Raw genomic sequence first — 27,612 nt, forward strand, 5'->3', positions numbered from 1 at the left:
GGGGGCCTTTAATAGGCTCGCCCAGCGCCCGGCTTGCTGCGCTGCGAGTGGCTGCGGTTGCGAGAAGCCGCCCGGCACCTTCCGCTAGTTCTCGGCTGCAAATCTTCGTCCTCGCACTTGACAGCGATTGTACTTAAGCTCCCAGGGCGCGCTTTGCTTGGAAAGGCACAGGTAGGAAGCGCCGGCTGCCGGGTGCACGCTCGCTGCTCTGGGAGGAGTCTCCCTCCCTTGGCTCTCCTTTCTGGGAGCTGCCGGCTGTCCCGGAGCGTTGGCGGTACCAGAGTGCGGGCTGCACGGAGACCGCGTCCGCGGCCGGAGAGCCCGGCCCAGCGCCTTCCCAGAGCGCGGCGGTGCCTGCCGGGCGCCATGCTTCTGCTGGGCATCTTAACCCTGGCTTTCGCCGGGCGAACCGCTGGAGGCTCTGAGCCAGAGCGGGAGGTGGTCGTTCCCATCCGACTGGACCCGGACATCAACGGCCGCCGCTACTACTGGCGGGGTCCCGAGGACTCCGGGGATCAGGGACTCATTTTTCAGATCACAGCATTTCAGGAAGACTTTTACCTACACCTGACGCCGGATGCTCAGTTCTTGGCGCCCGCCTTCGCCACTGAGCATCTGGGCGTCCCCCTCCAGGGGTTCACCGGCAGCTCTTCAGACCTGCGACGCTGCTTCTACTCTGGGGACGTGAACGCCGAGCCGGACTCGTTCGCGGCTGTGAGCTTGTGCGGGGGGCTCCGCGGAGCCTTTGGCTATCGAGGCGCCGAGTACGTCATTAGCCCGTTGCCCAACGCCAGCGCGCCGGCCGCGCAGCGCAACAGCCAGGGCGCACACCTTCTCCAGCGCCGGGGTGTGCCGGGCGGGCCTTCCGGAGACCCCACCTCTCGCTGCGGGGTGGCCTCGGGCTGGAACCCCGCCATCCTGCGGGCCCTGGACCCTTACAGGCCGCGGCGGGCGGGCTTGGGGGAGAGTCGCAGCCGGCGCAGGTCTGGGCGCGCCAAGCGTTTCGTGTCTATCCCGCGGTACGTGGAGACGCTGGTGGTCGCGGACGAGTCAATGGTCAAGTTCCACGGCGCGGACCTGGAGCATTATCTGCTGACGTTGCTGGCAACGGCGGCGCGACTCTACCGCCATCCCAGCATCCTCAACCCCATCAACATCGTTGTGGTCAAGGTGCTGCTTCTTAGAGATCGTGACTCCGGGCCCAAGGTCACCGGCAACGCGGCCCTGACCCTGCGCAACTTCTGTGCCTGGCAGAAGAAGCTGAACAAAGTGAGTGACAAGCACCCCGAGTACTGGGACACCGCCATCCTCTTCACCAGGCAGGTGAGTTGATCTGCTGTCATTTTGCACCCATAGAGTCCCGTTCTTTAGGGTCACCTCCCCTAGCGCTCCAAATCCCCTTTGTATCGTGCAATGCCTCCGAGTTTAAACTTCGTTAACTTCTTCCGACTCCAACTGTTGTTTTCCGGAGAGCCCTCTCCTAGGCTCGGAGGAGCGGCGGCTCACGTGCATCTGGGCCATTGGAGGAGAGCCTGCGCTTTCCGAAGGTGTTGGCCTGGCGCGGCCAATCAGCGCCTCCTGGATCGGGCGCCGAGGGGCCGGAACCCAGGAAGTTGCCGCCCCGGAGCCGCAGTTTGTGTCCAAGACCGATAGGAGACGCTATGAGGATGGTGTTGGATTGGGCGGGAACGGCCCGCCCCTATTGTATGGGCGGCTGAGACTTCTCGGACACCTCCTGAGGTCTCCTTTCGAGGGTTGTAGAACTGAAGGTGATCCAAGGTCAGCGCCTGCTACATTTCTCTCGGGTAACATGTTGTCCCCTCTCTGTACTGGGCCTGGAAAGCCTGGATTTGGGTGGAGGGAACCATTGAGAGATTTTGTGAGTTTGCAGTGACAGGCCAGACTCAAGTACTGCGAGCATCCCTCCTTCACCGCCGCTTCTCCTACAGCCTCTGCTGGGCATGGTCCAAGGGGCTTCTAGACCATTCTGAGCAGGCAGTGTAGTTAGGGCACCTGTTTGGAGCTGAGACTGTTTCACTTGGAGTTTCAAGTGGAGTTTCACTTGGAGCTGAGTTGGGAAAATCTTTTCCAATTTTCCTGTATCCTTGCTGTCAGAGGGTGACCCGTTTGCCCAGATGTATACTACAGAGCAGAGCTGGCACGCTTGCTCCTGCTCCCAAGTCACTATAATTCCTATGACTACACTTGACTTCAGGGCTCTAGCTTCTGCCCTTGCTGGGGTTGAAGTGGTGTGAGCTTAGTCAAGAGTATTTGGAGATTCCAGCCGTAGAGTTAGAAGGAAACTGAGTATTGGGATTAGAAAGATGGACCCAGCCCAGGAAGCAGCCCTGCCTTTTGCAAGGCCTTACCTGATATTCTATGTCAAAGAAGCTATGAATCTGTGAACATTTAGATTCACAGGTGTTGGAGTGATTGGGCACTGTGGAGTATTTGGATTCTTGAAATTTCTCAGATACAGGAGGCTGGGAGGAAAAGAGCCATCCAAGTGAGCTCCTGCTTCCGATTTGGGGGACGGTGACTTGAATCTGTGCCATGCTCTATTTTTGTTATTATCATAACCACAGCATTCTGGGGAGGGCATGGAATCCTTGGTTACCTCTGGGGCTCTAACTCTCCACTGTTTCCAAATGACCACTCAAAGTTGGACTGGAGCACACCAGGCTGGAGCTGGAGTCTTCCACAGTAACCCATTTGGCACAGCTAGTCCCTTCCTAGAGTCGAACTTCCTCCTTTCCAGCCTTCTTCTCCTCCCACCACCTGGTTTCTCTAGGGAGGTCTTTGGCCTGAGTCTGTTTCCTTGTGCTCATTCTTCCAACTGAGGTCTGTTGAGCTGCCACTGCCCAGCCTCTGCAAGCACTGCCTGAGTCATGGGGAAGCTGTAAAGGAGGTGGCTTTGACCTCTGCACACAGACCAGCTTGGCAGTTAGATTGCTGGGGCTTGAAAAAAAGCAAAGGCCAAGAACAGGATATCTTAATGGGCAAAGCAGCTGTTGCCCCATTTACTACCTGGGCTGCCCCATTGAAGGTCACTCACTGGCTCCAAAATAAAAGCCCTCAGCCTCTGCAGCCTGGTGGTGAAGGCTGGCTTCTGGAGTCAGCCCTAGGAAGAGAACTCCTGCTGGGCATAGGACCCTGCCGTCAGAAGGAGGCCGCCTTTTGAAGAAGAAGCAATCAAACAGCATGACAGCTTCCATTTCTCAGTAGTGTGTGTTCAACCCCCCGGGGGCTGTGTTGTCCATGCATAATGGGTACAAGATGCATGACCACTGGCTCAGAAGCAGTGACGTGCAGGATGTGACTTTTAGAAGCTGCCTTCCCCTTAGGTGCCTAGAGAGCAAAGCCAGGGAGTCGGGCTTCTGTGTTGTCAGGGCTGCCATCAAGGTATGTACATTTATGCTTCAGAGTAAGCACCTCTCCCCCACCTCCTCACCAGCTCGGACTTCAGGGCCTTCTGCATTCTGAGAGTCTCAGGATCTTCTCACTGCTGATCTCTCCGGGGGAAGGTACAGTCTTCAGTGAGAACAGGAGCGAGTAGCTGCCCTTTCTAAGATTAAGGCAGACGCGGTCTCCAGGAACCTTCATCGCCCGGAAACGAGAATATAGTGGTTGTACAACAAGTATTTTGACAATTTGAGGAGTTTACTTAAAGATTCAGAGTCAGTTCATGGAGAAAAGTGCACATTTGATTTTGCAAAGTGATCGGTCTCCAGGCTCATAACAGCAGGGTGAGGTCAGCACAGGACTGGAACCAGGATCTGCGAAGAACCAGAGCCAGAGTGTTGCTCATTTATTTCTGTGAGGAGAGAAGTTTCTTTGGCTTCCTGTTGCACTGGGCGGCAGGAGCCAGGTATTTAATGCTGAGACTTTGTAGGCCCTTATTCCCTGAGACTTCTCTGCCTTTAGGTCCAATAACGCTGCTGTTTGGGTAACCCTTTGTGGTAGAATGGCTTTCATTCATTTATTCATACACTCTTTTAATACTTGTTGAGCATTATTTATTATTATTTCTAGGTATTACCCTGGGCTGTGGAGCTACAAATAGTAATAAAATGTGGTCTTGGCCGGGCGCGGTGGCTCACCTCTTGGGAGGCCAAGACGGGCGGATCATGAGGTCAAGAGATCAAGACCATCCTGGCAAACATGGTGAAACCCCACCTCTACTAAATATACAAAAATTAGCCGGGCGTGGTGGTGGGCGCCTATAGTCCCAGCTACTCAGGAGGCTGAGGCAGGAGAATCACTTGAACCCGGGAGGCAGAGGTTGCAGTGAGCCGAGATTGTGCCACTGCACTCCAGCCTGGCGACAGAGTGACGCTCTGTGCCAAAAAAAAAAAAAAAAAGTGGTCTCAGGTCCCCAGGAATTCACAATGTGATGAGGAGCTTACAAGACAAGAGCTAATTTCAACAGGATGTGCTAAGTGCCAGACCAGCCCCGCTGGGGAGGAGGGGCGTTCTCCTGAATGCTGGAGCTAAGGAAGCGCTCCAAGGGATGGGAGCAGAAAGGGTACTGGCTGCGGAGTGGGGGCTGGGGAGGGGAGCTTGTTTTCTGTGTCATCAGATGCCCTCTCCTCCATTCCACTGCCTGCTTTGCTATCTGTGACCTTTTCTCTTCTGGACTGATTTTTTTTTTTTTTTTTAAGGACTTGTAGTTTATGGTTTTACTGTCTGTTTCTTGATTTCTTTCTTTTTTTTTAAGGACTTGTATTTTATGGTTATTCTGTCTGCTTCTTCATTTATTTCTCTTTTTTTTAGGACTTGTATTTTATGGTTATTCTGTCTGCTTCTTCATTTATTTCTTTATTTTTTAGAGACAGGGTCTCATGTCACCCAGGCTGGGGTGCAGTGGTGCCGTCAACTCACTACAGCCTTTAACTCCTGGGCTCAAGCAATCCTCCCACCTCAGCTTCCCGAGTAGCTGGACTACAGGCCTGCACTGCCGTGACCAGCTAATTTATTTTTGTAGAGACAGGGTCTCACTATGTTAACCAGGCTGATCCTGAACTCCTGGCCTCAAGAGATCCTCTTGCCTCAGCCTCCCAATGTTTTAGGATTACAGGTGTGAGCCATCATGTCTGGGTTCTGTAATATTCTTTGTGAGAAGACTTTTAACTACAAATTTCATTTTTAAAACATATATATTCAAGTTTTTCTTGAGTGAACTTTGGTCATTTATATTTTTCAAGAAATTTTTCCATATCATTTGAGTTGTGAATTCATTGACAAAGAGTTGCTTATAATATTGTCTACTATGTTTCCCACCTCAGTCTCTCAGTCTCACCCAGCCTGTAGCTGGGACTACAGGCATGTGCCACTATGCCTGACTAAATTAAAAAAACGTCTTTTTTGGAGATGAGGTCTTGCTATGTTGCCCGGGCTGGTCTCAAACTCCTGGGCTCAAGCAATTTGCTCGCCTTGGCCTCCCAAAGTGCTGAGATTACAGGCCTGAGCCACTGCGCCTGGTCTATTTTGTTTGTTTTTTTCCTGTTGCTTCTTCGTATCATTTGACGCCACCTCTGTTCCCTCTCCTCTGGCTCTTCTTCCATGCTCTCACCTTCCTCTTTTGGGACTATCCAGGCAGGATCTTTACAGTCTTCCTCTTCCCCCTTATTCTCTTCATTTGTACTCTGACTTTTCCCCGCTCACAACCCCGAGCTTGGTGCTATCTTCTTGTTTTGACCTTGAGCAGTACTGTGTTTCACTGGGGATACCCTACACTGCGCAGAGCGGAACAGCATTCTAGAACCTCATGTGAAACAGACGCCAGTTCTTTTGGTGATAAAGCACTTGTCATAGGGCAGTGATATTTACTGTTCAGATAAAAATAGTTAATAATGAAGTGATAATACGTATGTTACACATATCTCCCTATACAATAGAAAAGGATCATGATTTCATTAGGATCTTTCTTGAAGTTGGACTTTGGAAGATATTAGGAGACAGAGGTCATTGGTAGATTTAGTATTTAATAATTTGTTATTCTTGGCCACTAACTGGAAACGCAACACCATGCCTTCTGGGAGGGAGGAGGGAAGGAGTGGGAAGAGAGAGGGAGGAGTGGAATATGTTGGTTCCCTGTCTTGCAGGATGAGTGCTCTCTCTCTTTAGTTACATCAAATGAGTTCGCCTGATATTAATGTCAGCAGATGGGGGAGGAAGGTTGGAGGGAATCTTTTTCTTTTATTTTCAACTGCTGGTCTAGTCAGAAAGGCAAGTGAGTTTTTCTCTTTCTTTAGGTCTCACTCTCCTTCTGTCTTTGAACTTCTCTGTAGTTGTTTGCGTCCCCTCTTACCCCTGGAATTTCCCCCCAACCTTTCCTTGACACCTTGACTTGATCACGTGGCATGATGGAAAGAATACAGGTTTGGAGTCAGGCAGAGCTGAGTATGAATCAGGGGGCTTGAACACTCTAGCAATGGACATTGCATGAGTCAGCTATGTGCACTTTGCTTTCCTCATTCTTAGAATGAGGATAATGATGATGACATGATACCTCACTTACGGGGCTGTTGCAAAGATGAGTGTTACTGAGTGGTCTAGAATAGGCCCCCAGTTATGGTAGTTATTATCATCACTACCTTAGTAGTCACTTAGTACATGCTCCTCGTTGAATAACTAGCTGTGGATCCCTTGCCAGACTCAAGTTTGGGATAGCCCTGATTTAAAGCATTCTGCCCCATTGCCCTTGCGAGTATGCTTAACACTTGTTCCTGTTTTTGTATGGAAGCTACGGACATCAGCATCTGCTAATCTCACTGATCTGTAAACTCCTTTTAGGCAGGAACCTCTTTAGTCTTTATAGGCCCCTGCGTGGATCCCTGGATCCCTGCAAGTCGGCTGTTCAGTAGGTGATTTTGGAAGGAAGGTGCAGACGGAAGTGCAGGGGCTGCCTGTAGTTCTGGGTGCGTAGGTCGCTCACCTCCCTTCCTGGGGTCATTCATCCAGCTTTTGAGGCTGTCAGGCTGCAGGGTTGGGAGAGGGAGTCTTCGATTCTTCTGGCATTTCACCTTGGCTCTTTGCCATGAGGTTTTGCCCTGAAGAAAGGAGGGGCTCCAGCGAGGTGTGTGTTTAATCCACCTTGGAGTCAGCAGACAGGGTGCATGACAGGGCAGGGATGGGGTCAGTGTGTCAATGCAGGTGTGGGGCAAGGAGCCAGGGGCTTGCTCAGCCAGCGAGGTGGTGCAGACAGTGCTCTCAGAGAACTCTTAGCACTTAATCCTGCCTCTCCCTCTCCCCAGAACTCTTCCCACTCAGTGTCAATCAGCACTTGCTTGAGATACAGGGTGGGGCCTTCCATTCTTGGGGTGATATGCACCAGAGGCAGCAGGAAGTCATGGTGAGAGCTCAACCCTGCTGCTGCGCTGCCTGGACTTCAATCCTCACTCTGCCTCCTTCCTCTCTGTCTAACCTCGGGCTTACTGTGTGACCCTGGGCTAGGTACTTACCTTCTCTGGTTCTCTTCTGTGCGATGGAGGCTGAAAATGGTGTCTTCTTCCTAAAGCTGTGAGGATTAAATGAATGAAGGCAGGTAAAGCTCTCGCGACAGTCTGGCACACAGTAGCCCATCAGTAAATGTTAGCTATTATCACTGTATTTGTAGGCACCCTCTCTTGCAGGGGTGATTTTTTTTTAAATAGAAGATTTAGTCTTCTTGCAAGCTTGGGGTTCCTCTTCTTCATTGAGGTAATTATTGTTGTTTTGGTTACCTCACTCTCTTGCAATAATACCATTTTGTACATCTGGAGGGATTTATATGCCAGTGAAATAGAATCTGCCAGTAGAAGTAACTAACATTCTTCATCACATTGCCAAGGCACTGAATTGCTAGATTTTATTTCTTCTAGCAAAGCAAGGCCCTCCCATCCTTGGGGATTACAAACAGACATGGATTTTGGGCTGGACAAGGAAATACAGTGACGCATGGCAGAGATTCAGATGGGAAACAAGTTAAAGGCACAGTAGTAATACTAGCGCAGGGTGCTTTTCACCAGTAATTATGGTCTCCTAAGCAGTGCCGCATGATTTAGACCAAAGAACTTAGCTTTGGATTTGGGATCTCATTCTTCGCTCAATAGCCACAGGGACTGGGGTGCGTAATCTCAAGTCACTGAGCCTCAGCTTCCTCATCTGCAACATGAGAGGACAGCCCTAAAGTCCTGTGAGTGTAATACTTGGATGCTGTGATGCAGCCATGAAGATGAGCTCTGGCTCTCCTGCCTAGAACTTCAATGGAAGTAGGCAGTTGGCTACATGAGAATGCATAAGTCTTCTGCCACATTAAAAATGTTAATGTGCGGCCAGGTGCAGTAGCTCGCACCTGTAATCCCAGCACTTTGGGAGGCTGGGGCAGGTGGATCACTTGAGACCAGGAGTTCGAGACCAGCCTGGCCAACATGGTGAAACCCAGTCTCTACTAAAAATGCAAAAATTAGCCAGGTGTGGTGGTGCATGCCTGTAATCCCAGCTGCTTGGGAGGCTGAGGCACGAGATGCTTGAACCCAGGAGGCGGAGGTTGCAGTGAGTCGAGATCACACGACTGTACTCCAGCCTGGGCAATAGAGCGAGACCCAGTCTCAAAAAAAAAATGTTAATGTGCTTGATTTTTGTGTATCCCTCTCTCTTTGTATTGCTGGAAAACATTGAGCATCTTGGTACATGCCTGGGAAATGAGAGGAGGTAGGAAGGAGGTTCTCAGGGAGGGCAGCTGGTGGGAATCGTGCTGGAGGCGTGTATGGAGTGACATTGGTAAACAAGCCACTGCCAGGTGTTATCCTTGTTTATTTTTTTAAGTTGTGGCTCCAATCCTAAATTATTTTATAAGAAGGGACAGTTAGAAAATAACAGTCCAGGAGGATTAGGTTCCTGGCCAAGATGATTCCAGGATCATCTGGAAAAGCAGCTGCAGCTACAAAGAGAAATGGCCAATTGCTGGGAATCGTAAGTCAGGTAGGGTCTGGGTTAGGAATACTTACACCTTCTAGGAGGAAGAAGGTAGAACAGCTTCTGTTTTTTGGAGGCAAGCACTTGAGCTGAAGAGGTTAAGGCAGTTTTAGTGCCTCTGAGTTCATTCCAGAAGGGTGGAGATTTTTGATGCCACAGATGAGGCACTGCTGGGCCCCTGTATAAGCACTTGTAGGCGTTCAAAGTGCAAAGGCCCAGCGGTTCCTCACTGAGTCCCTGCAGGGGTGGCAGGAGGACAGGCAGAGCTTCTGACCCCACACAGCTGTGTCTTCCCACAGTGAAGACGCTGGTTACTGCAAGACGGCTGCTTCCAGAGCCACTCTCACCCTCAGGAAATTTGCCGGCTCTTTCCTTGTTCCTCTTGTTTGATCCAGGGAAACCGGGACTTCTTGATGGAAAGAACAGGTTGCTCCTGGCCAAGCAGGGGCTGCAGCTGCATGTCTTTGCTCCAGAGAAAATCCACCCTCCCTAGGAGGAAGGAGGCTTTTGGCCGTAAGGACTTCCCAGCCACAGAGGCGGCTGCAGGGTGGCTGAGTTCCAGACGCCCTCTAGATCCCAGTCTGAGCATTCAATCTGGTCTAGCAGTTTCTTTCTTTCTTGTTAACGTTTTAATTTTTGTAGAGATGGGGTCTTGTTATGCTGCCCAGGCTGGTCTTGACCTCCTGGCCTCAAGTCATCCTCCCGCCTTGGCCTCCCAAAGTGCTAGGATTACAGGCCCGAGCCACTGTGTCCTGCCCGGTCTAGGCATTTGTGAAGAGCGGGGCTGGGGAACAGGACTCTGAATCTCTGCGTGGGTGACTTCCACTCTTCTGAGAGTGAGTGCTGTCAACTACATGACTTGGGTCAGTAGACAAGATGTTCCTTGGGGTTCTGAAAACATGTCATTCTGTGGGTTCCTTTCATAACCTACAGGGCCAGAAGGGGCTGCATGCTCTGGGACCGGGGAAGGAGCAGAGGCTGAAAGCACTGATTGATTCAGGCCCTAGTTGAAAGTTGGCCCTTCCCTGGAGCAGGAAACCAAGGCCCCAAAGAGAGAGAGGACTTGGATAAAGTCACACATATACTTAGTGATGGGGCCAGGACCAGAATCTAGACTTCCTGATTCTTATTTCCGCACCCTCTCCCTCTTACACAGGGAGCAGTGAGCGTGCAGGGCAGCCCAGAGGCACCCCCACAGGCTGCAACTGCTGGGCTAGAATGTCCAGAGCCCCAGCCTTGCTGGGTCTTACACTACACCAATCCTACACCTACATCCTTCACTATGCCCTTGCAAGAGCCTTCATCCCTGCCCTCATCTTGGCTCCTTTCCCCATAGTTTACACGCTGATCCATGTTCCTCAGCTGTCACATTCCCTAAACTGCTGGTCAGGTGAAGGTTCCTTCCCAAGTTTTATTTTGTTTTGTTCTTTGTTTTTTGAGACAGAGTCTTGCTCTGTCACCCAGATTGGAATGCAGTGGTGTGATCACGGGTCACTGTAGCATTACCCTCCCAGGCTCAAGTGATCCTCCCACGTCAGCCTCCTGAGTAGCTGGGATTACAGGTATGCACCATCATGCCTGGCTAATTTTGTTTATATTTTGTAGAGATGGAGTCTCACTATGTTTCCCAGGCTGGGCTTGAACTCCTGGACTCAAGCGATCTGCCTCCTTGGACTCCCAAAGTGCTGGGATTACAGGCGTAAGCCACTGTGCCCAGGCCCCTCCCAAGTTTTGACAGTGGTTGTTTTCTAGGTTTCAGAGCTCTTGGGAAGGAAAACTTTCTGGGAGAGTGAGTCTTTGAAGATGAAAGAATATGGGAAGAGAAGGGCATTTGAAGTCCTCCATGAGGCTCCTAGAAGTGGAAGAAATGCTTCCAGCAAGCACAGGCGGCAGACCTGGCTGGGTGTGCAGAGCACACGTCATTGCCTCTGGTGCACCCGGGTTCAGGCTGGTCACCCTCGAAATAACTGTTCACTCATTAGGAGGTGTGACTATCACCTGACCGTGGGAAGCCAAGTTTGACTGCTCAGATGGTAAACCTCTGAGTGCTTTGGATTAAATTTTGCTGATTTTCTGTACTCTGACCGCTTTTCCTCCCATGCCCCATGGCTCCTGGCTCCCTGTGCTGTGCTGCTGCCCACCTTCGCCCCTTGCCAGCATGTACACAGATGTACCTGCGGCCTCACATATACGTGCCCATGCATGCGGACATGTGCTTCTTTGCCTGTGGAAGGTGGTAGTAATAGTCGTTATTTCAGTGGGATGTTGTGAGGATTAAATAGGGCCATTCGTGCAAAGTGCATGCACAGTGTCAGCATTTAATACATCATGGCCATGATGAACTATGGGCATGCACCTAGTTCCCACCTCTGACAAATAGATATAATAATATATCTGCATCATAAGCCTATTGTGAGGATTAAATGGGGTGACGCACGTAGTAGCTTCCTGTGAAATGCAGAATGCCTTGTGCATTGAAGGCAGCGATGTAATGAAGAGAGAACCAGCATCACTGATTCAACACACGTCGTCGTCTTCTTCTTTTTTTTATTTGAGTTGGAGTTTTGCTCTTGTCGCCCAGGCTGGAGTGCAATGGTGCGATCTTGGCACACTGCAACCTCTGCCTTCCAGGTTCAAGCGATTCTCCTGCCCCAGACTCCCTAGTAGCTGGTATTACAGGCACCCGTCACCATGCTTGGCTAATTTTTGTATTTTTAGTAGAGACAGGGTTTCGCCATGTTGGCCAGGCTGGTCTCGAACTCCTGACTTCAGGTGATTCACCTGCCTCGGCCTCCCAAAGTGCTGGGGTTACAGGTGTGGGCCACTGTGCCTGACCCAACACACGTCTTCTTAAGAGGAGCAGAATGTACACAAGGGTCTCATCCTATTTCCAACTCTTGGGCTTTTAAGGTATCTGGCAGTGTTTCTGGCCAACGACACTCAGTAAGTTCTTTGAGATATCCACCCCGGAAGCCCTACCCTGCCTTTCTGTGTCCCCTGGGAATACGTCCTGTCAGGGTTTGCTGCTGGAGGCCCTAGGTTCTGCAGCCAACTTAAGCTTCAGTACAAAACGAGGGACCTTCCTGCTTAGGTGGCCATCCCTCTATTTCATGCATCTTTCTTCCTAGCAGCCACTGAGCCTGTGTCCCCTTGTGCTTCTGTAGCCAATGAAACTGTGTCTGGATGGGGACTTGGGTTCACCTCACTGCTTCCTCCCAGTCTACGGCAGCCAAATTGCTGGCATGGGTGGGTCCTTGGCCGGCAGCCCTCTGGCTGAGAATCTGGACTTAATTCATGGTTGGCCAAAAGGCAGCCCAGCAAAGACCGAGGCTGCTCGAAGCTGCCTGTGGGTGGGAATGGGACTGGCTTCCTCCCTGTTGCCTCAGCGAGCCTCCCCTGGCTATGGCAGTCACTGCTTTTCTGGTCTGGAGGCTATCTCTCCCTAAAGCAGTGGCCCTTGTCGTTTAATTTGGTGCCTCCCAACTTCCTCCCAGAGGACCTCCCTGCATAGGGTTTAGGCAAAGTCTTTTGGTGAGCCACAGAGCCCTTCCTAAGTTTCCTCCCTCAGCCTGGGTTCGTTCTGTGAACAGCCCCACAACCTCCTAGGAAGAAGGGCCCGGCTGGAAGGTGCTGGGCCTGGTGAGGTTGGAATGAGACGAGCTGGAATGTCCCATAGGATGCCCTTTCTTCCCTTCAGGTCCTTTCTGTCACCGTCTCTAACTTTGGGCTGGCTTCTGCTTCTCCCCCACCCGGCAGGACCTGTGTGGAGCCACCACCTGTGACACCCTGGGCATGGCCGATGTGGGCACCATGTGTGACCCCAAGAGAAGCTGCTCTGTCATTGAGGACGATGGGCTTCCATCCGCCTTCACCACTGCCCACGAGCTGGGTAAGGCTGGATAAGCTCCTCTTGGGGTCTTCTGGGTTTGCCTGGGACGCCCTGGAGGGTGGGAGACACGTGTCTTTGCCCCTCGTGTTCTGAAGCCTCAGGACCCCTTCTCAGGGCACAGTGAGCCTTAGCAGCAGCTTTGTTGTACTTTTTCCGATTGCTGCAGCCCCACTGGCCGGTGATGTGGTTTGAGCCCCTCAGTAGAGTGTCTCAGCACTTAGGCACTGTGGGGACACCATGTTAACGACACGGAGGTACATTCTGTTGTCAGGGAGCCCACAGCCTGATGCAGGGGACAGAAAACACAAGAACATGATCTTGAGGACATTTGAAAGCAGTCTATTGATAGGTGGCAATGACCAGCCTGAAAACCGCTGACATATGCTTTCTAGTTCCCCTGCCCCATTCCTCCCTCCAACCCCCATGTCCTTCCTCCTGCCCTCTCAGTCCTCTTGCCTCACCCGACAGGCCACGTGTTCAACATGCCCCATGACAATGTGAAAGTCTGTGAGGAGGTGTTTGGGAAGCTCCGAGCCAACCACATGATGTCCCCGACCCTCATCCAGATCGACCGCGCTAACCCCTGGTCAGCCTGCAGTGCTGCCATCATCACTGACTTCCTGGACAGTGGGCACGGTAAGCCGGGACGGCGGGAGGGCAGTGAGGCCGCCTCGGAGGAGGCTTTGCTGCTGCCCCTGGTGGAGTTGCCCACTTCTCCGTCCTCTGTACCTTAGGTGTGTGTGCCCCCTCGGAGCTGGGCTCTGACATGAGTGCATTCCTGTTGCCCTGGGCTAGCCAAACCTCATCTTCCCAGCTCATCCTAACGAACGCCCTCGGCTCTCTGCAGGTGACTGCCTCCTGGACCAACCCAGCAAGCCCATCTCCCTGCCCGAGGATCTGCCCGGTGCCAGCTACACCCTGAGCCAGCAGTGCGAGCTGGCCTTTGGCGTGGGCTCCAAGCCCTGTCCTTACATGCAGTACTGCACCAAGCTGTGGTGCACTGGGAAGGCCAAGGGACAGATGGTGTGCCAGACCCGCCACTTCCCCTGGGCCGATGGCACCAGCTGTGGCGAGGGCAAGTTCTGCCTCAAAGGGGCCTGCGTGGAGAGACACAACCTCAACAAGCACAGGGTGAGTGAATTCTGGAGCTGTGCTCGGGACTGCTGGGAGGAGGGACGGAGACCTGGGGGCCTCCCCTGCCCTTGGTCTTCACCAGGAAGCTGCCTAGCACAGATTGGCCACGGGACCATCACTGTTGCATTGCTGAGCTGTGCCTTCACTGCCCTCTACATGGTCCTGTCCCCTTCTTGACTCTAAGACTGGAGAGAGAAGCTGTGGCAGGTCGGAGGACTTGGAGAGGCCTCAGACACATGGAGAAAAGCCTTCAACGGGAGGTGGGGTCTCAGCCCTGAGCTCCAGGCCTCGTCCTACCTGGGGAGGAGCTCTGGGCTCAAAGCTGAGCACCTAGTGTTAGAAGCGGCTCACTCGCTGGCTCCTCCCTTCCTTCCCACATCCACTCTTTCCCAGCGTGTTGCACACCCAGGGAGCTGGGGACCATGCGCAGGAACAGGCCTTAGAACTGCAGGGAAGCAAAGCCCTGGGCGAGCTTCAGGAACTGGCTGCATTCTGAACCAAGCGTCCATTTCTGTTGCAATTGCTGTTTTTCTGTAGCAGAAACATAGTTGAACAATACTTGTTTTCCCTCCTGATAAACAGAAATAGCAGCCAAACACGAACACATCCAGAATCCCAAATATTCTCTGAATGTAATAACTCTATCTTCCTCAGGTCTCGTTTTGGGGGTAGGAGAGGAATTTGTACTTTTCTGGGCAGGAAGAAGAGGTCTGTCGTTCTCCTGGATCCTGGAGCTGACTGTCCCTTCCCGTCCCTGCTCTCAGCTTGGGGAGGACTTGCCTCTGGGCACAGAGTCAACGTCACAAAAAAGCATCCACCAAGCACATTATCAATTGCCCTGAGTTGAGTATGGCACAGAATTATTTAAAATATTTTTCTGTGTTCTGGGGATACATATCTAATTAAACCTTAACCGTTTGCTAGGCAACAACCCACTGTGTTCAGGGAACTAGGTAAGATACTGTGGTGGTCAGAAAAAGAAATAAAACACAGGCCATGCCTCAGAGAGCTCATAGTCAAGTGGGGAAGCTCGAAATGTGGCTGTGATACAAGATGCAGAGAGGCACGTGTTATGCAGAAGGACAGAAGAATGAAAATATGTCACAGGAGAACAGGGGTCAAGAGATTAATGATGATGAGAGGGGACTGAGAAAACTTGGAGGAGGAGGTTAGATTTGAAGAGAGCCTGAGGGATAAGTAGGATCCCTGTAGGCAGAAACAGAGCAAGGCAGGGAGGTCCTGGGCGAGTCGGAGTGAGCTGCAGGGCTGCGTAGATGAAGGCTCTGTGGGAACTGCCTTCGGGAAGGTTGTTTGGGGCCAGACGGCAGCCATCTTGATTGCCAGGCGCTAGAAGGTCCTGAGGACAGGCAGTATGTGGTCAGTACCTCCTCCTGGGAAGATGAGGCTGGAGGATGCAGAGACAAGTTGAGATAATATTGGATAGAGAAAATGTGGTCTGAGAAGTACCATCTTTCCACACTTCCTGGAATTCTCAGTCTATGATTAGGCAAGATCTACCTCCTCCACCTCTTAAAATCCCTTGGTCACCCTGTTTTAACTGAAACTTTCCAGGAAACCTTCATGGAAGTCACTGCCCTCATTGGCCGAGGTCAGATCGTAAAGAATGTCTTACAAATCACTGCAGCTCCCGCAGATCTGTTTCAGGAATCCCATTCTGACCACCAAGGCCCTGTCTTCCCAGATTACTCCCTCTGGGATTTGGATTCCAACAATTCCTCAATCCCATCTGGGCCTACAATCCATTGCTACAACCTTTCCATCATGCCTCACCCTTCTTGTGCCCTCACCTCCTCCTTCGTGAGCTGAAATTCCACAGTCCTTTTTTGAAATCACTGCCTCGCATACACTCTTGACTCCCTTGCCCCTGTCTGTTTGCATCAAACTCACTTGGATAAGCCACCATCTGGGGTGACTCCAACTCACTCACCCATTCAATTGTGCTTACACAGGTGACTATGGTTCGAGAAAAACATGCAATTGGGCTCACTGGTCTCAGTTTAAATTCGTGATCTGAGCTGGGCACAGTGGCTCACACTTGTAATCTCAGCACTTTGGGAGGCTGAGGCAGGAGGATCCCTTGAGCCCTGGAATTTGAGACTAGCCTGGGCAACATGGCAAAACCCCCTCTCTACAAAAAATACAAAAATTAGTGGGACGTAGTGGCAGATGCTTGTCCTTGCAGCTACTCAGGAGGCTGAGGCAGAAGGATCACTTGAACATGGGAGGCAGAGGTTGCATTGAGCCATGATCACGCCACTGCACTCCAACCTGGGTGACAGAGTGAGATCCCATCTCAAGGAAAAAAAAAGAAAAAAGAAAAAAGAAAGAGAAAAAGTAAGAAAAAAGTAAAATAAATTGATGACCCGGAAGTTTAGGTGGGCCCATAATGCTGTCCAGGAGTCACATTATTTCATTTCCCCAGTTGGTTACTCTCCCAACCTCCTGAACCATTAGTTCACACCCACCATCACCTCTTTCCTCCCATTACCAACTCTTTCTTCCTCCTTTTCAACTTTCACCGATGACCTTTCTTCTCATTTCCCAAAGGGAAAAAAAAAATCAAGTAATCAGAAGGGAACTTCCACCCACCCCCGACCTGCTTCTGCGCGTGTTCTCCACTGTCCCCTTCACCGTGGCTGAATTGTCCCTGCTCTGATCTGAGGCCGCGCTGTGTGCTTTGCACAGGAACCCCATCCCCTCTCGCTTGTTAAGGACATTGCTGATCAATTCTCTGTCTCCTGCTGTGCCAGTATTTCCCAATCTTGAGCTGAATCATGCCTTTTAGAATACAAATCTGTTGTAATTTCTCCCATCTGAAGCAAAACTTCTTACGATCCCACTTCCTTGGTGGTCTGTTTCTCTGACTCTCTTCACAGCAAGTTCCCGGAAGGAGTTGTACAAGCTTGCTGTCTCCAATTCCATCTCCCCACTTTTCTCTGCTGCCCATTCCAGATAGGCTTGGACTACCACCATTTCTCCAAAACAACTCTTATTAAGGCTACCAAATGGCCTGCACACCACGAAGGTCAGTGACTGTTCCCTTTCCTCCCATCGCCCAGCAGGCCAGCAGCATTTGTGGCAAGCCAGAGCTCTGGCCCCTGGAACGGGGTCTCTGCTGCCTCTCGGTTGCCCTCCTCCCCTTCTCATTACCTTTACTGCTTCTTCCTTATGCTCTCATTTTCTTTTCTTTTCTGTTTTTGAGATGGAGTTCCGTTCTTGTTGCCTAGGCTGGAGTACGGTGGCTTGATCTCGGCTTACTGCAACCTCTACTTACCGGGTTCAAGCGATTCTCCTGCCTCAGCCGCCTGAGTAGGTAGGATTACAGGTGGCTGCCACCATGCCAGGCTAATTTTTGTATTTTTAGTGGTGACGGAGTTTCACCATGTTGGTCAGGCTGGTCTCGAACTCCTGACCTCAGGTGACCTGCCCGCCTCAGCCTCCCCAAATGTTCGGATTACAGGCGTGAGCCACCGTGCCCGGCCTGTACTCTTTTTCTAAAGTGTGGAGTGCTTCGGCACTCAGTCCTTTCCCTCTTCACCATCCACACTCAGTCTCTTCGCTGATTCATCTAGACCATGGCTTTCAATACCATCTAGAGCTTGAAGACTCCCAAATTTGCATCTTCAGCCCAGGCCTCGCTCCTGACCTGCAGACTTGCATCTGTAAGGGAATCTGGACGTGTCCATTGGACACCTGCTTAGTATCTTATGCATGTGTCGGTGAGACTGAGCTCCTGGTCATCCCCCCTGAAGCTGCGCTGGCAACTCCACGTTCCGGTTGCTCAAGCTGAAACTCTGTTTCTCTCATATGCTTCACAGCCTGTATCTCCACGTCCCTGTGGGGCTATCTTCAAGGCAGATCCAGGATCATTTCTCAGCACTTCATCTGCTCTCACCCTGGCCCCAGCCACCACCCCCCGTCCCCTGGATTAATGCAGTTACCTCTAACTGGTCTCCCTGCTTCTGCTCTTACTCCTTACAGATGATTCCCGCTGTGGCAGCTCTGTTGAAATGCACCTTAGGTTATGCCGCTTCTCTGCTCCGCACCCTTTAGGGGCTTTGCCATGGCTCAGAATGAGCGATCCCATTTCTCGCTGCCTTGTTGGCCCTAGTGACAGTGGCGCACTTCAGGCTCATCCCCCGCCCCTCAGGGCCGGTGCACTTGCTCCCTCTGCTTGGAATGCCCTTTCTCTGATGTCTGCATGGCTTATGCCACCTGTACATCCTTCAGGCACAAGAGAGTTCCCCGTAATCCAGAGCAGCCCTTCCCAACTCCTCCCTCCCCCCTGCTTGGAAGCCCAGCCTCCACTCTGCGCTCACAGATTCATTTTTATTGTCTGTCTCCCCACTAGGGAGTAATTGCCCTGAGGGCAGGGACTTGCACGAGTGTTTGGTGAAGGAATGAGTGAATGGCATAGGGCGGGAGCAGAGTGAATGTTTTTTGTACGAATGGTAAGCAGTGATACCAAATAAAAACCAGGTAGCCTTGTCTCAGAAGCTGCAGGAACAGTGCTACACGCTGAAGAAGAATTGGAGATCACGAGGCCTAGGCACACTCTTTTAGTCTTCACATGGCCGTTGTGGCTTTTGAGAGGGCAGCTTCCGGGGTGTGATGGGGACAAAACCCACAGTGCCAGGCTCTGGGGAGTGAGTATGAGGAAAGAGCCAATGTGGGTGACGCTCTCAGGGAGTGAAAGGATGGAATGAGGTGAGGCACTAGTTTGAGTAGTTTGAGGCCAAAGCAGGGTTGAAGGAGGGTGCTGGTGGTTGTTTTTCATAGGATCAAACAGATGTGGACGCAACGAAACAAGAACTATCTGACAAAAGGGTAGATTGAATACATATGCTGGATATGTACACAGGTTAAAGTGTTTCTATGACATGCAGCCAGTTCCTGCTTAGTTCCATGTGAGTTAGGCACTGTGTGGACGGTCGGTGGCAGAGTTGTAATTCCAGGCGAGTACAGCAGCTGGGCTGCTTCCTCTGTTGCTCAACTGATGTGTGTTCAGAGGATCCACACTCATTTCACTGTCATTCTAAGGAAAACATCAGTGATACCGTAAATTTTATTCTCTTTCTACCCTGTTAAAAAAAAAACTAGAAAAAAAAAAAGCCCTCCAAAACACTGCACAATTCACCCCGAAGCCAAATAGAGTTTTAGGATTGCTTAATAGTGTCTTATCTTTATCTCTTCTTAAAAGAAACATTCGAATGGTTCATGGTGAAAGTTTCTCAAATACAGCCCCCGATCGAGGTTAAGATCAGTTTGGTCTGGCGTCGAGTCTGAATTATCGAACACTAAGGAATAAAAACATTCACATATCTATGGTGACATTTTTTATCCGCAAGGCTGGGGGCTGGCCATGCCTTAGAGATGCCTGTGAATGCACTGACAACAAATAAAGGGAACGTCTTTTGTTTTTTCTTTTATTCCCGGCAAGCTGTGGGATTCGAGGAATCTCTGAACTTCTGCCGGGGCCAGCGGGGTACTGGGAATTTTCATGACCATTAGGCCACTTCTATCATCCACCTGATATCAGGCCCGAGTATTATTAGTATTATCCACCCCATTTTTGCAAGTGAAGCCCTGGAAGGCTAAGGAGGATTTGCCATTGCTCAAGCCCACTAGGGTGGCGTGGTATGGGCGGAGTCCATTGAAAACACGTCTGGCTGGGCGCGGTAGCTCACGCCTGTCATCCCAGCACTTTGGGAGGCTGAGATGGGCGAATCACTTGAGGTCAGGAGTTTGAGACCAGCCTGGCCAACATGGGGAAACCCCGTCTCTATTAAAAATACAGAATAATTAGCTGGGCATGGTAGCAGGCAGCTGTAATCCCAGCTACTTGGGAGGCTGAGGCTGGAGAATCACTTGAACCTGGGAGGTGGAGGTTGCAGTGAGCCAATATTGCACCATTGCACTCCAGCCTCGGCAAAAGAGGGAGACTCCGCCTCAAAAAAAAACCAAAAGAAAAAAAAAAAAGAAACACGTCTGTATCACTCCACCGCCCAGTGAGGCCTGTCTTTTGCACGGCCTCCTTTGCATCTGGGAGCAGCTGCTGTTTGCTAGTTAGTTGGTTGGAACGTTGGGTGGGCTCGGTGTACACTGGCCATTTGCTTATTGTTTTTTTCTTCATTATACAACATGAATTTTATTCCGGGAAGGTGGGATGAGAACTTGAAGGCTGTACAGTGCAGCTTTTCTGTGGGCTAAGGGGCTGGGTGTGGCACTTGGGTCCGCCAAGGAGTATAACAGGCTCTTCCTCACAGGTGGACGGTTCCTGGGCCAAATGGGAGCCCTATGGCCCCTGCTCGCGCACATGTGGCGGGGGCGTGCAGCTGGCCAGGAGGCAGTGCACCAACCCCACTCCTGCCAACGGGGGCAAGTACTGCGAGGGAGTGAGGGTGAAATACCGATCCTGCAACCTGGAACCCTGCCCCAGCTCAGGTGAGGCGGGGAGAGCAGCGGTGGCCTGGGCCCAGGGGAGGCAAGGCTGGAGGTCACCCCTACCCCACCCCTACTCCATGTAATGCAAGGCCTCCAGGTAATTGGGTATACAGGTAATTCAGGTAGGCTGGTATTTCTGTCATGGATTCCTATTGATGACGAAGGGACTGCAGTCAAGATTCTAACCTTCAGGACAAAGCCTGGAAGTGGAGAGGTGCAGATTCTTCTTGGGATCATTCCTCTTTCCACTCACCTTTGGCAAGGGTGTTTCCTTCTGGATGCTTAGCCTGGGAGACTAAATGGATCATGGGAATGAGACACTAGAAGTCCTCTTAGCTGAGGCCTGCCCAGCCCATCTTTGTAAGCAGGAGTCCAGAGCCCAATAACTTGGTGGGGAAAAAAATGACATCTATATTTTTATTAATGTCTCAATCTAACATTTAGTATTTCTTTCAGAGAGAAATTAGTATTTTTTTAAACTACCTTTCTATCTGAAATTTAGTATTTCTTTCAGTTAGACAACAAAACTACAATAGTAGTAGAAGTACCTGTGACTTTGTCATCAATAGGAATCATGGATATTTGATGACATGACATTTTGGTTGTTGCAGAATTTTCAAAATGCTGTTTAAGCTCATCCTTACTTCAAAATTATAGTAGTTATCAGGTTCATTACTGAATCATATATATGTATATTTACTTTTTTGAGACAGAGTCTCACTCACTCTGTTGCCCAGGCTGGAGTGCAGTGGCGTGATCTCGGCTCACTGCAACCTCCACCTCCCAGGTTCAAGCGATTCTCCTGCCTCAGCCTCTTGAGCAGCTGGGATTGCAGGCGCCTGCCAACATGCTTGGCTAATTTTTGTATTTTTAGTACAGATGGGGTTCCACCATGTTCGTGAGGCTGGTCTTGAACCCCTGACCTCTGGAGATCTGCCCGCCTCGGCCTCCCAAAGTGCTGGGATTACAGGCATGAGCCACTGTGCTCGGCCCTGAATCATATTTAATGCATTAACAAAAAAGCACATATATCACAGACTTGTTTCAAAATATATTGATAGTTGTGTAGCAGATGTAACTGGTGTTGTCGTTAATCTGTGTAATTTACTTTATGCACTGAGTTACGTTATTCTGAAAATAGTTTGCAACCTAGAGGGAGTTTGAGGCTGGGTTACTGGAGAAGGTGGTGCATAGCTCAGGGGATGTGTTTTCATCTGCACCCTGGGTCCTTTTGGGCCCAGCTTGCTTTAGTGCTGTGAGATGTAGAGGAGGTTGCAGCTTTGGTGACAAGGGTGGGAAGGGCTAAGAGAGCCATGGCAGGCTGGGCGAGAGGCTTGTCCTTTGCACTGGCCTCAGCCCTTCCCTTCAACTTCTTTCTTATGCTTCTCCCTCCCTAGCCTCTGGAAAGAGCTTCCGGGAGGAGCAGTGTGAGGCTTTCAATGGCTACAACCACAGCACCAACCGGCTCACTCTGGCCGTGGCATGGGTGCCCAAGTACTCAGGCGTGTCTCCTCGGGACAAGTGCAAGCTCATCTGCCGAGCCAATGGCACTGGCTACTTCTATGTGCTGGCACCCAAGGTGAGTGAACCTGGGGCCTGAGAACAAAGCAGGGACCAGGTCTTTGGAGGAGCATTGGCTGAGCTGCGCTGCTCTTCCTTCTTTTTCCCCTTCTGGGGCACTGCAGGTGGTGGACGGCACGCTGTGCTCTCCCGACTCCACCTCCGTCTGTGTCCAAGGCAAGTGCATCAAGGCTGGCTGTGATGGGAACCTGGGCTCCAAGAAGAGGTTCGACAAGTGTGGGGTGTGTGGGGGAGACAATAAGAGCTGCAAGAAGGTGACAGGACTCTTCACCAAGCCCATGTGAGTTGGGGTCCTGGAAGGTGCTGCCAGGGAGCAAAGGGAGGGAGGTGGAATTTCCCAGGGCATTGGAAGCTTGGGTTAGATTGGGGTAAATGTCAGATCCAGCCAGTACCCTTGCTGCAGAGGCCCCCCATCTAGGGCTGCTCGTCCTTCACTCACTCATTCATTCATTCTTTCAACAAACAAAGACGAATGCTGGGGAAGACCCACTTAAAAGGGGAAGACCCACTTCAGGAAGGTGGGCAGAGTTGTTAGGGTCTGTATAATGTTCTAGAGTAAGACCGACCTGATTCAGATCGCAGTTACCCATTTTCTGGATGACCTGGGCAAAGGAACTTAATCTCCAGGTCTCTAGATGTCCCTACTTGTAAAGTGGGTATAATACTAATATATTTCATGTGTGAGGAATAAGGGAGTTAGTCCAAGTAACATAGTTAGCATCATACCTGGTGCATAATAAATGCCCAATACTCCTTCACCTTGATGAGGCTGAACGTGACAGCTGCCAGGCTCTCCCTGGACTTGAGGCCCTGACCTTGGGGATCAGACTGAGGTGAGAATGGCAATAAACTGCCAAGAGACAGCGAGTGAGTGGCTGGGACTGAAGGAGGCCTCACGTCTTGGACAATCCCTGGGCATCTAGTCCTAGCTGCAGAATCTGGGCCTCCAGCTTGAGCTTCCTGAGGTCAAACACATGCTCCTTGGAAAGCCCTGATCCACGTGCTGGAGGAAGAGGGGGTGGCAGGGCACCTGAGGTCCCAGCTGGGAGTGGGGGCTATGGTTGGCCCGGAAAATTTGGGAGTCCAGGTGCTGGTGATGGAAAGGCCTAGATGGCTGTCCTGGAGCCTTGACTGTGCTCCTGGACACAACACCCTCTCCTGAGCCCTTGGGTGGTGATGCGCAGGGAGGATGCCCAACCCCGTCTCTGGGAGCTCGGCACCAGGGACAGATGGCATTCCAGGCTGTGCTTCGCAGGGATCTGTGGTGGGGAGGCCACATGGGGAGTAGGAGGTACATACCCCAGGCTCGCCTCACTGGTTAAATGGCAGATGTTCTTTTCACAGCCTGTTGGAGCTGGAAGGAGCCTTAGAAATCATTTAGCTTAACCCACTCATTATGCAGATGAGAACACCAGAACCCAGAGACACTGGCTTGCTTAAAATTGCCAGGAGTTGGCATGTGAGCCAGGCTGGATCTGCGTCCCTGCCTCCAGGGCCAGTGTCCTCTCACCGCGTTGAGCTCCTAGCCTCAGGCTCCAGGATGGTGGACTTATCCCTCCGCCTCACCCCTGGTAATCCTCCTCGTCCTCGTCCTCACGGCAGATGTCTACACATGCTTGCTGTGTGCCAGGCACCATGCTACATGCTTTATGTGCTTTGGTGGACTCAGTCCTCCCTGCAGTTCAATGAGGTGTGTGGAATTCTGAGCTCCACTTTACAGGTGAGGACATGGAGGCTTGGAGAAGCTCAGCACCTTACCCAGCACCAATCGCCAAGGGGCAGGGACCTCTCTGACTCCCAAACCTGTGCTTTCCCTCCCATGCCAGAATTCACCAAAAGCTAGGTTTACTGAGGAAACGGATCCTGGAGCGGTGAGGTCCTCAGGCCCAGGCTTCTGTCTAATGCACAACCCCCCTTTCCCACCCCAGGCATGGCTACAATTTCGTGGTGGCCATCCCCGCAGGCGCCTCAAGCATCGACATCCGCCAGCGCGGCTACAAGGGGCTGATTGGGGATGACAACTACCTGGCTCTGAAGAACAGCCAAGGCAAGTACCTGCTCAACGGGCACTTCGTGGTGTCCGCAGTGGAGCGGGACCTGGTGGTGAAGGGCAGCCTGTTGCGGTACAGCGGCACTGGCACAGCGGTGGAGAGCCTGCAGGCCTCCCGGCCCATCCTGGAGCCGCTGACCGTGGAGGTCCTCTCCGTGGGGAAGATGACACCGCCCCGGGTCCGCTACTCCTTCTATCTGCCCAAAGAGCCTCGGGAGGACAAGTCCTCCCATCCCAAGGACCCCCGGGGCCCTTCTGTCCTGCACAACAGCGTCCTCAGCCTCTCCAACCAGGTGGAGCAGCCGGACGACAGGCCCCCTGCACGCTGGGTGGCAGGCAGCTGGGGGCCGTGCTCGGTGAGCTGCGGCAGCGGCCTGCAGAAGCGGGCGGTGGACTGCCGGGGCTCCCCGGGGCAGCGCACGGTCCCTGCCTGTGATGCAGCCCATCGGCCCGTGGAGACACAAGCCTGTGGGGAGCCCTGCCCCACCTGGGAGCTCAGCGCCTGGTCACCCTGCTCCAAGAGCTGCGGCCGGGGATTTAAGAGGCGCCCGCTCAAGTGCGTGGGCCACGGAGGCCGGCTGCTGGCCCGGGACCAGTGCAACCTGCGCCGCAAGCCCCAGGAGCTGGACTTCTGTGTCTTGAGGCCGTGCTGAGTGGGGTCATCCCTTTCTCCCCCTCACTCTCCACCCCACTGATGTGCCAGCATTCTGCCAGCTGGAGTAGTGGGCAGAGGACGGTGGCCAGGGGCTCACGCCACGATGTCACCCACATCCAGGGACAAGGACCATGGGCTGGGGCGAGAGGTTCCCTCCTCCTCCCTGGACTGGGCAGAGGGAAGCCCAGAAACTCCCGCACAGTCTACCTCAGGCCCCGCTCCTCGGGCCGGTTGCGGGAAGAGGCTTTGAGGTGCAGGGCAGAAGGTGCTGAGGCCCAGTTTCCAAGGGACCTGGAGGATGGGCACCTTCCAGGCAGAACTTCAGGGACCCCGGCCCCCGGAAGGGAGGCCACAGGCTGCTGGAAGAGCCATGTCTCAGCAGCTTGGCACCCTCAGGTGGCCCCATGGGCTCTGAGCCGTGTCTGAATGGGGCAGGGTTTTCACGGTGCTTTTAGCCCACCTTCTTTTTTGAACTGACATGGACTAAGCAATAAAAGCTGGCTGGGGCTGGGCAGAAGCCACGGGGAGAATGAGATTAGGGTCCCTGGAGTCTGGCACTTCACCGTGGAATGTAAACGTGGATGTAAACAGGGAGTCCTGAGGTTTCTCGTCCTGCACTCTGGGCCCTCCCTTAAAGAAGCAGCCTTTCCTTCCTCTGGTGTGCAGGGTGTAGGGCTGGTGGGGGGGCTGCCACCGGAGCGTTCTCCGAGGCTCTGCAGGGAGGGGGAAGTCAGTAGGGAGCCTGCTGCCTTCTTCAAGATGGAGCCGGCCATTACAGAAAGACGTTGACATTAGCGAGGGGCGATGGAGTCTGTGGCTGATGCAGGGAGTTTTCGGAAAGTTCTGGAGGGTTCTGCTGTCACTGGACTGGGGTTGGTGCTGAGCTCTGGGGTTGGTGCTGAGCTCTGGGCCTGGCTTTGGGGGATGTCACCCTGGGATAGGGAGGAGGAGGCTGCAGTTCTGATGGCTTCCTCCTCCAGAGAGGCACATATATGCAGGCTGACGTCGGAGGGTCTGTGTCACCTCAGACAGCCCTGACAGTGGCCACAGACCTGCACCCATTGTGAGGGGGTGGGGCGTGCCTGTGAGGGCTAGGTGCTGAACATCTGTGTGCCTATAAACTCGTCTTCATTCCAACAGCTACTGCTGTCTGCCCTGGGTACGTCACGTTGTATCCCAGGCCTAAGCTTCTCCACTGTTTGCTACCTCAGATTATGCCCTCTAGGAACCCAGCCGTATCCCCCCCCAGGACGGTGCTGACCTGGTCCTTCCACCACGCTCAGTCTTTGGAGACTGAGCTTCCAGCCACAGAAATGAGGGTGTGGTGTGTGGCTTCCTGCTCCCCACAGCCCAGCCCCCTGCTGGGCTCCAAAGCCAAAGACCTCTTCTTCAGACTCCTTGGGAGTAGGTTTCAGGAGGCACCAAGAATCGATGACGGACCCAGGGGGCCTGGCAGCCACTAGTATGAACTGCTGGAGACCTGTCTGTCTTCTAGACAGGCCAGGAAAATAGAAACAGGCATTTTCTATAGCTCCAAGTGGGGAGCTATTTTGGGGTTAGAGCTTCTTTGGCTAAGCAGGGTGTCTCTTGAAGGTTCGGATGCGCCTGTGCACACGGGATGTTCTGCTTCTGAGTGTAGGTGATGAATCCAGGGCCTCGGTGGAATATTGTATTGAGCTAAGATCAAAGCATGTGTCTTCCTGGAAGAGTTCAGTTCTTTTCTGTGGGTTTCCCTAATAGTCAGAATCCACAAGCCAACTCCCAGCCAAGCCTCTGCGATGATGTTCTCAGCCGGGTCTAGCGCTGGGCTGGAGCCCTTGGACGGAGTTCATGCAGGGGCAGAGGGGGTGCCAGTCTCTGAGGCAGGGCTGCAGTCACCCCTGAAGGACTAAGTGAAGAGGAACCCCTCTGTGCCAGTGGCCACTGTGGGATACAGGGACTGAAGGACTAAGTAACCCCTCTGTGCCAGTGGCCACTGTGGGCTACAGGGACAAAAGGGACCAAGGTACCAGGCAGAAGCAGATCCTCGCTAGCTGACGACAGCACTGCGCCCTGTGCTTGGTGCACTCCCTCCTTGAGGAGGAAAGGGTGGCATGGGGGCTGTGCGGGATGGCAGGGGGAGTGGGTGGGTGGGAAGAGAGGTGCCATCGGTAGGAGGCTGGCCTCCGGTAGGGCAGAGCAGCTTTTGTCATCAGTACTTTACAAACCATTTCAAGGAAGGACAACCACTCTGGCTCCTGACACAAGCCAGGCCTCAGTGCTTTTATCTGTTGTGGTGTTTTTTTCTTTTTTCTTCTTTCCCCTTTTAAAAGACGCATGACCAAGACAACCTAGGGAGTTTGTCTTGCTTGCCTTTGACTATTTCCTTAATCCAACCATGCCCTCGAGGGCTGAGCGGAGACTAGACTCAAGGCACAGGTTTCTGGTGATGGAGTAAAGTTACAGCGGCATCTCATGTCTACACAAGAAGAGGAACGTTCTGAAAGCTCCAACAACTTCTTCAGGGGGGTAGACCAGTATGGCTTTGGGCCCAGGATTCCCTAGCCTCCTCTGCCCATTGCATGCACTGATTGGAGGAGTCTGGCCCAAACACTCTCATATGGACCTCGTCATGCTGGAGTGGGGTCTGGCAGGAGCTGATGACAGTTTGAGGGACTTGAGTGTCCCTGGCCTGGCAGTTGCCTCCCGGAAGCACTAGACACTGACACTCACTGGTAGACCCTCCCTCCCCGCCATTCTGTTTGGTTCTTTTGCATTCCATGTACTGCAGAAGGATGGAAGGACCTGGGTGCTGGCTGGGCTGTGTATACTGTGTATACAGGGGAGCTGGCTGCTGAGGTGACCACAGCCTTCTCCTAATAAAGCTGTAAGTATTTAAAA

The 27,612-nt window shown here is 52.3% G+C and overlaps 1 protein-coding gene across 2 annotated transcripts; it reads left to right on the forward strand.

The window, feature by feature from the left end:
- Positions 1–38: 38 nt before the first annotated feature.
- ADAMTS15 (ADAM metallopeptidase with thrombospondin type 1 motif 15) lies at positions 39–27,612 on the forward strand. Of its 2 annotated transcripts, XM_005580182.4 has the most exons (8): positions 39–1,323; positions 12,715–12,847; positions 13,316–13,483; positions 13,695–13,978; positions 20,269–20,446; positions 21,844–22,025; positions 22,132–22,307; positions 23,956–27,612. In XM_005580182.4, exons 1-8 carry the CDS (start codon positions 367–369, stop codon positions 24,728–24,730), a joined length of 2,853 nt encoding a protein of 950 aa, XP_005580239.1. In that variant the 5' UTR covers positions 39–366; the 3' UTR covers positions 24,731–27,612. The 2 variants fall into 2 exon arrangements, with proteins under 2 accessions (XP_005580239.1, XP_073871743.1); XM_074015642.1 differs by lacking the exons at positions 20,269–20,446; positions 21,844–22,025; positions 22,132–22,307; positions 23,956–27,612 and adding an exon at positions 14,636–16,357.

The sequence above is a fragment of the Macaca fascicularis genome, chromosome 14 (assembly GCF_037993035.2).
Source record: "Macaca fascicularis isolate 582-1 chromosome 14, T2T-MFA8v1.1".
NCBI classification, from domain to species: Eukaryota; Metazoa; Chordata; class Mammalia; order Primates; family Cercopithecidae; genus Macaca; species Macaca fascicularis.

Coding starts and splice junctions, on each gene's coding strand:
- ADAMTS15 (XM_005580182.4), top strand. CDS start 367: ATGCTTCTGCTGGGCATCTTAACCCTGGCTTTCGCCGGGCGAACCGCT. Junction 1,324..12,714: donor CCATCCTCTTCACCAGGCAG/GTGAGTTGATCT, acceptor CCCACCCGGCAG/GACCTGTGTGGAGCCACCAC. Junction 22,308..23,955: donor GGACTCTTCACCAAGCCCAT/GTGAGTTGGGGT, acceptor TTCCCACCCCAG/GCATGGCTACAATTTCGTGG.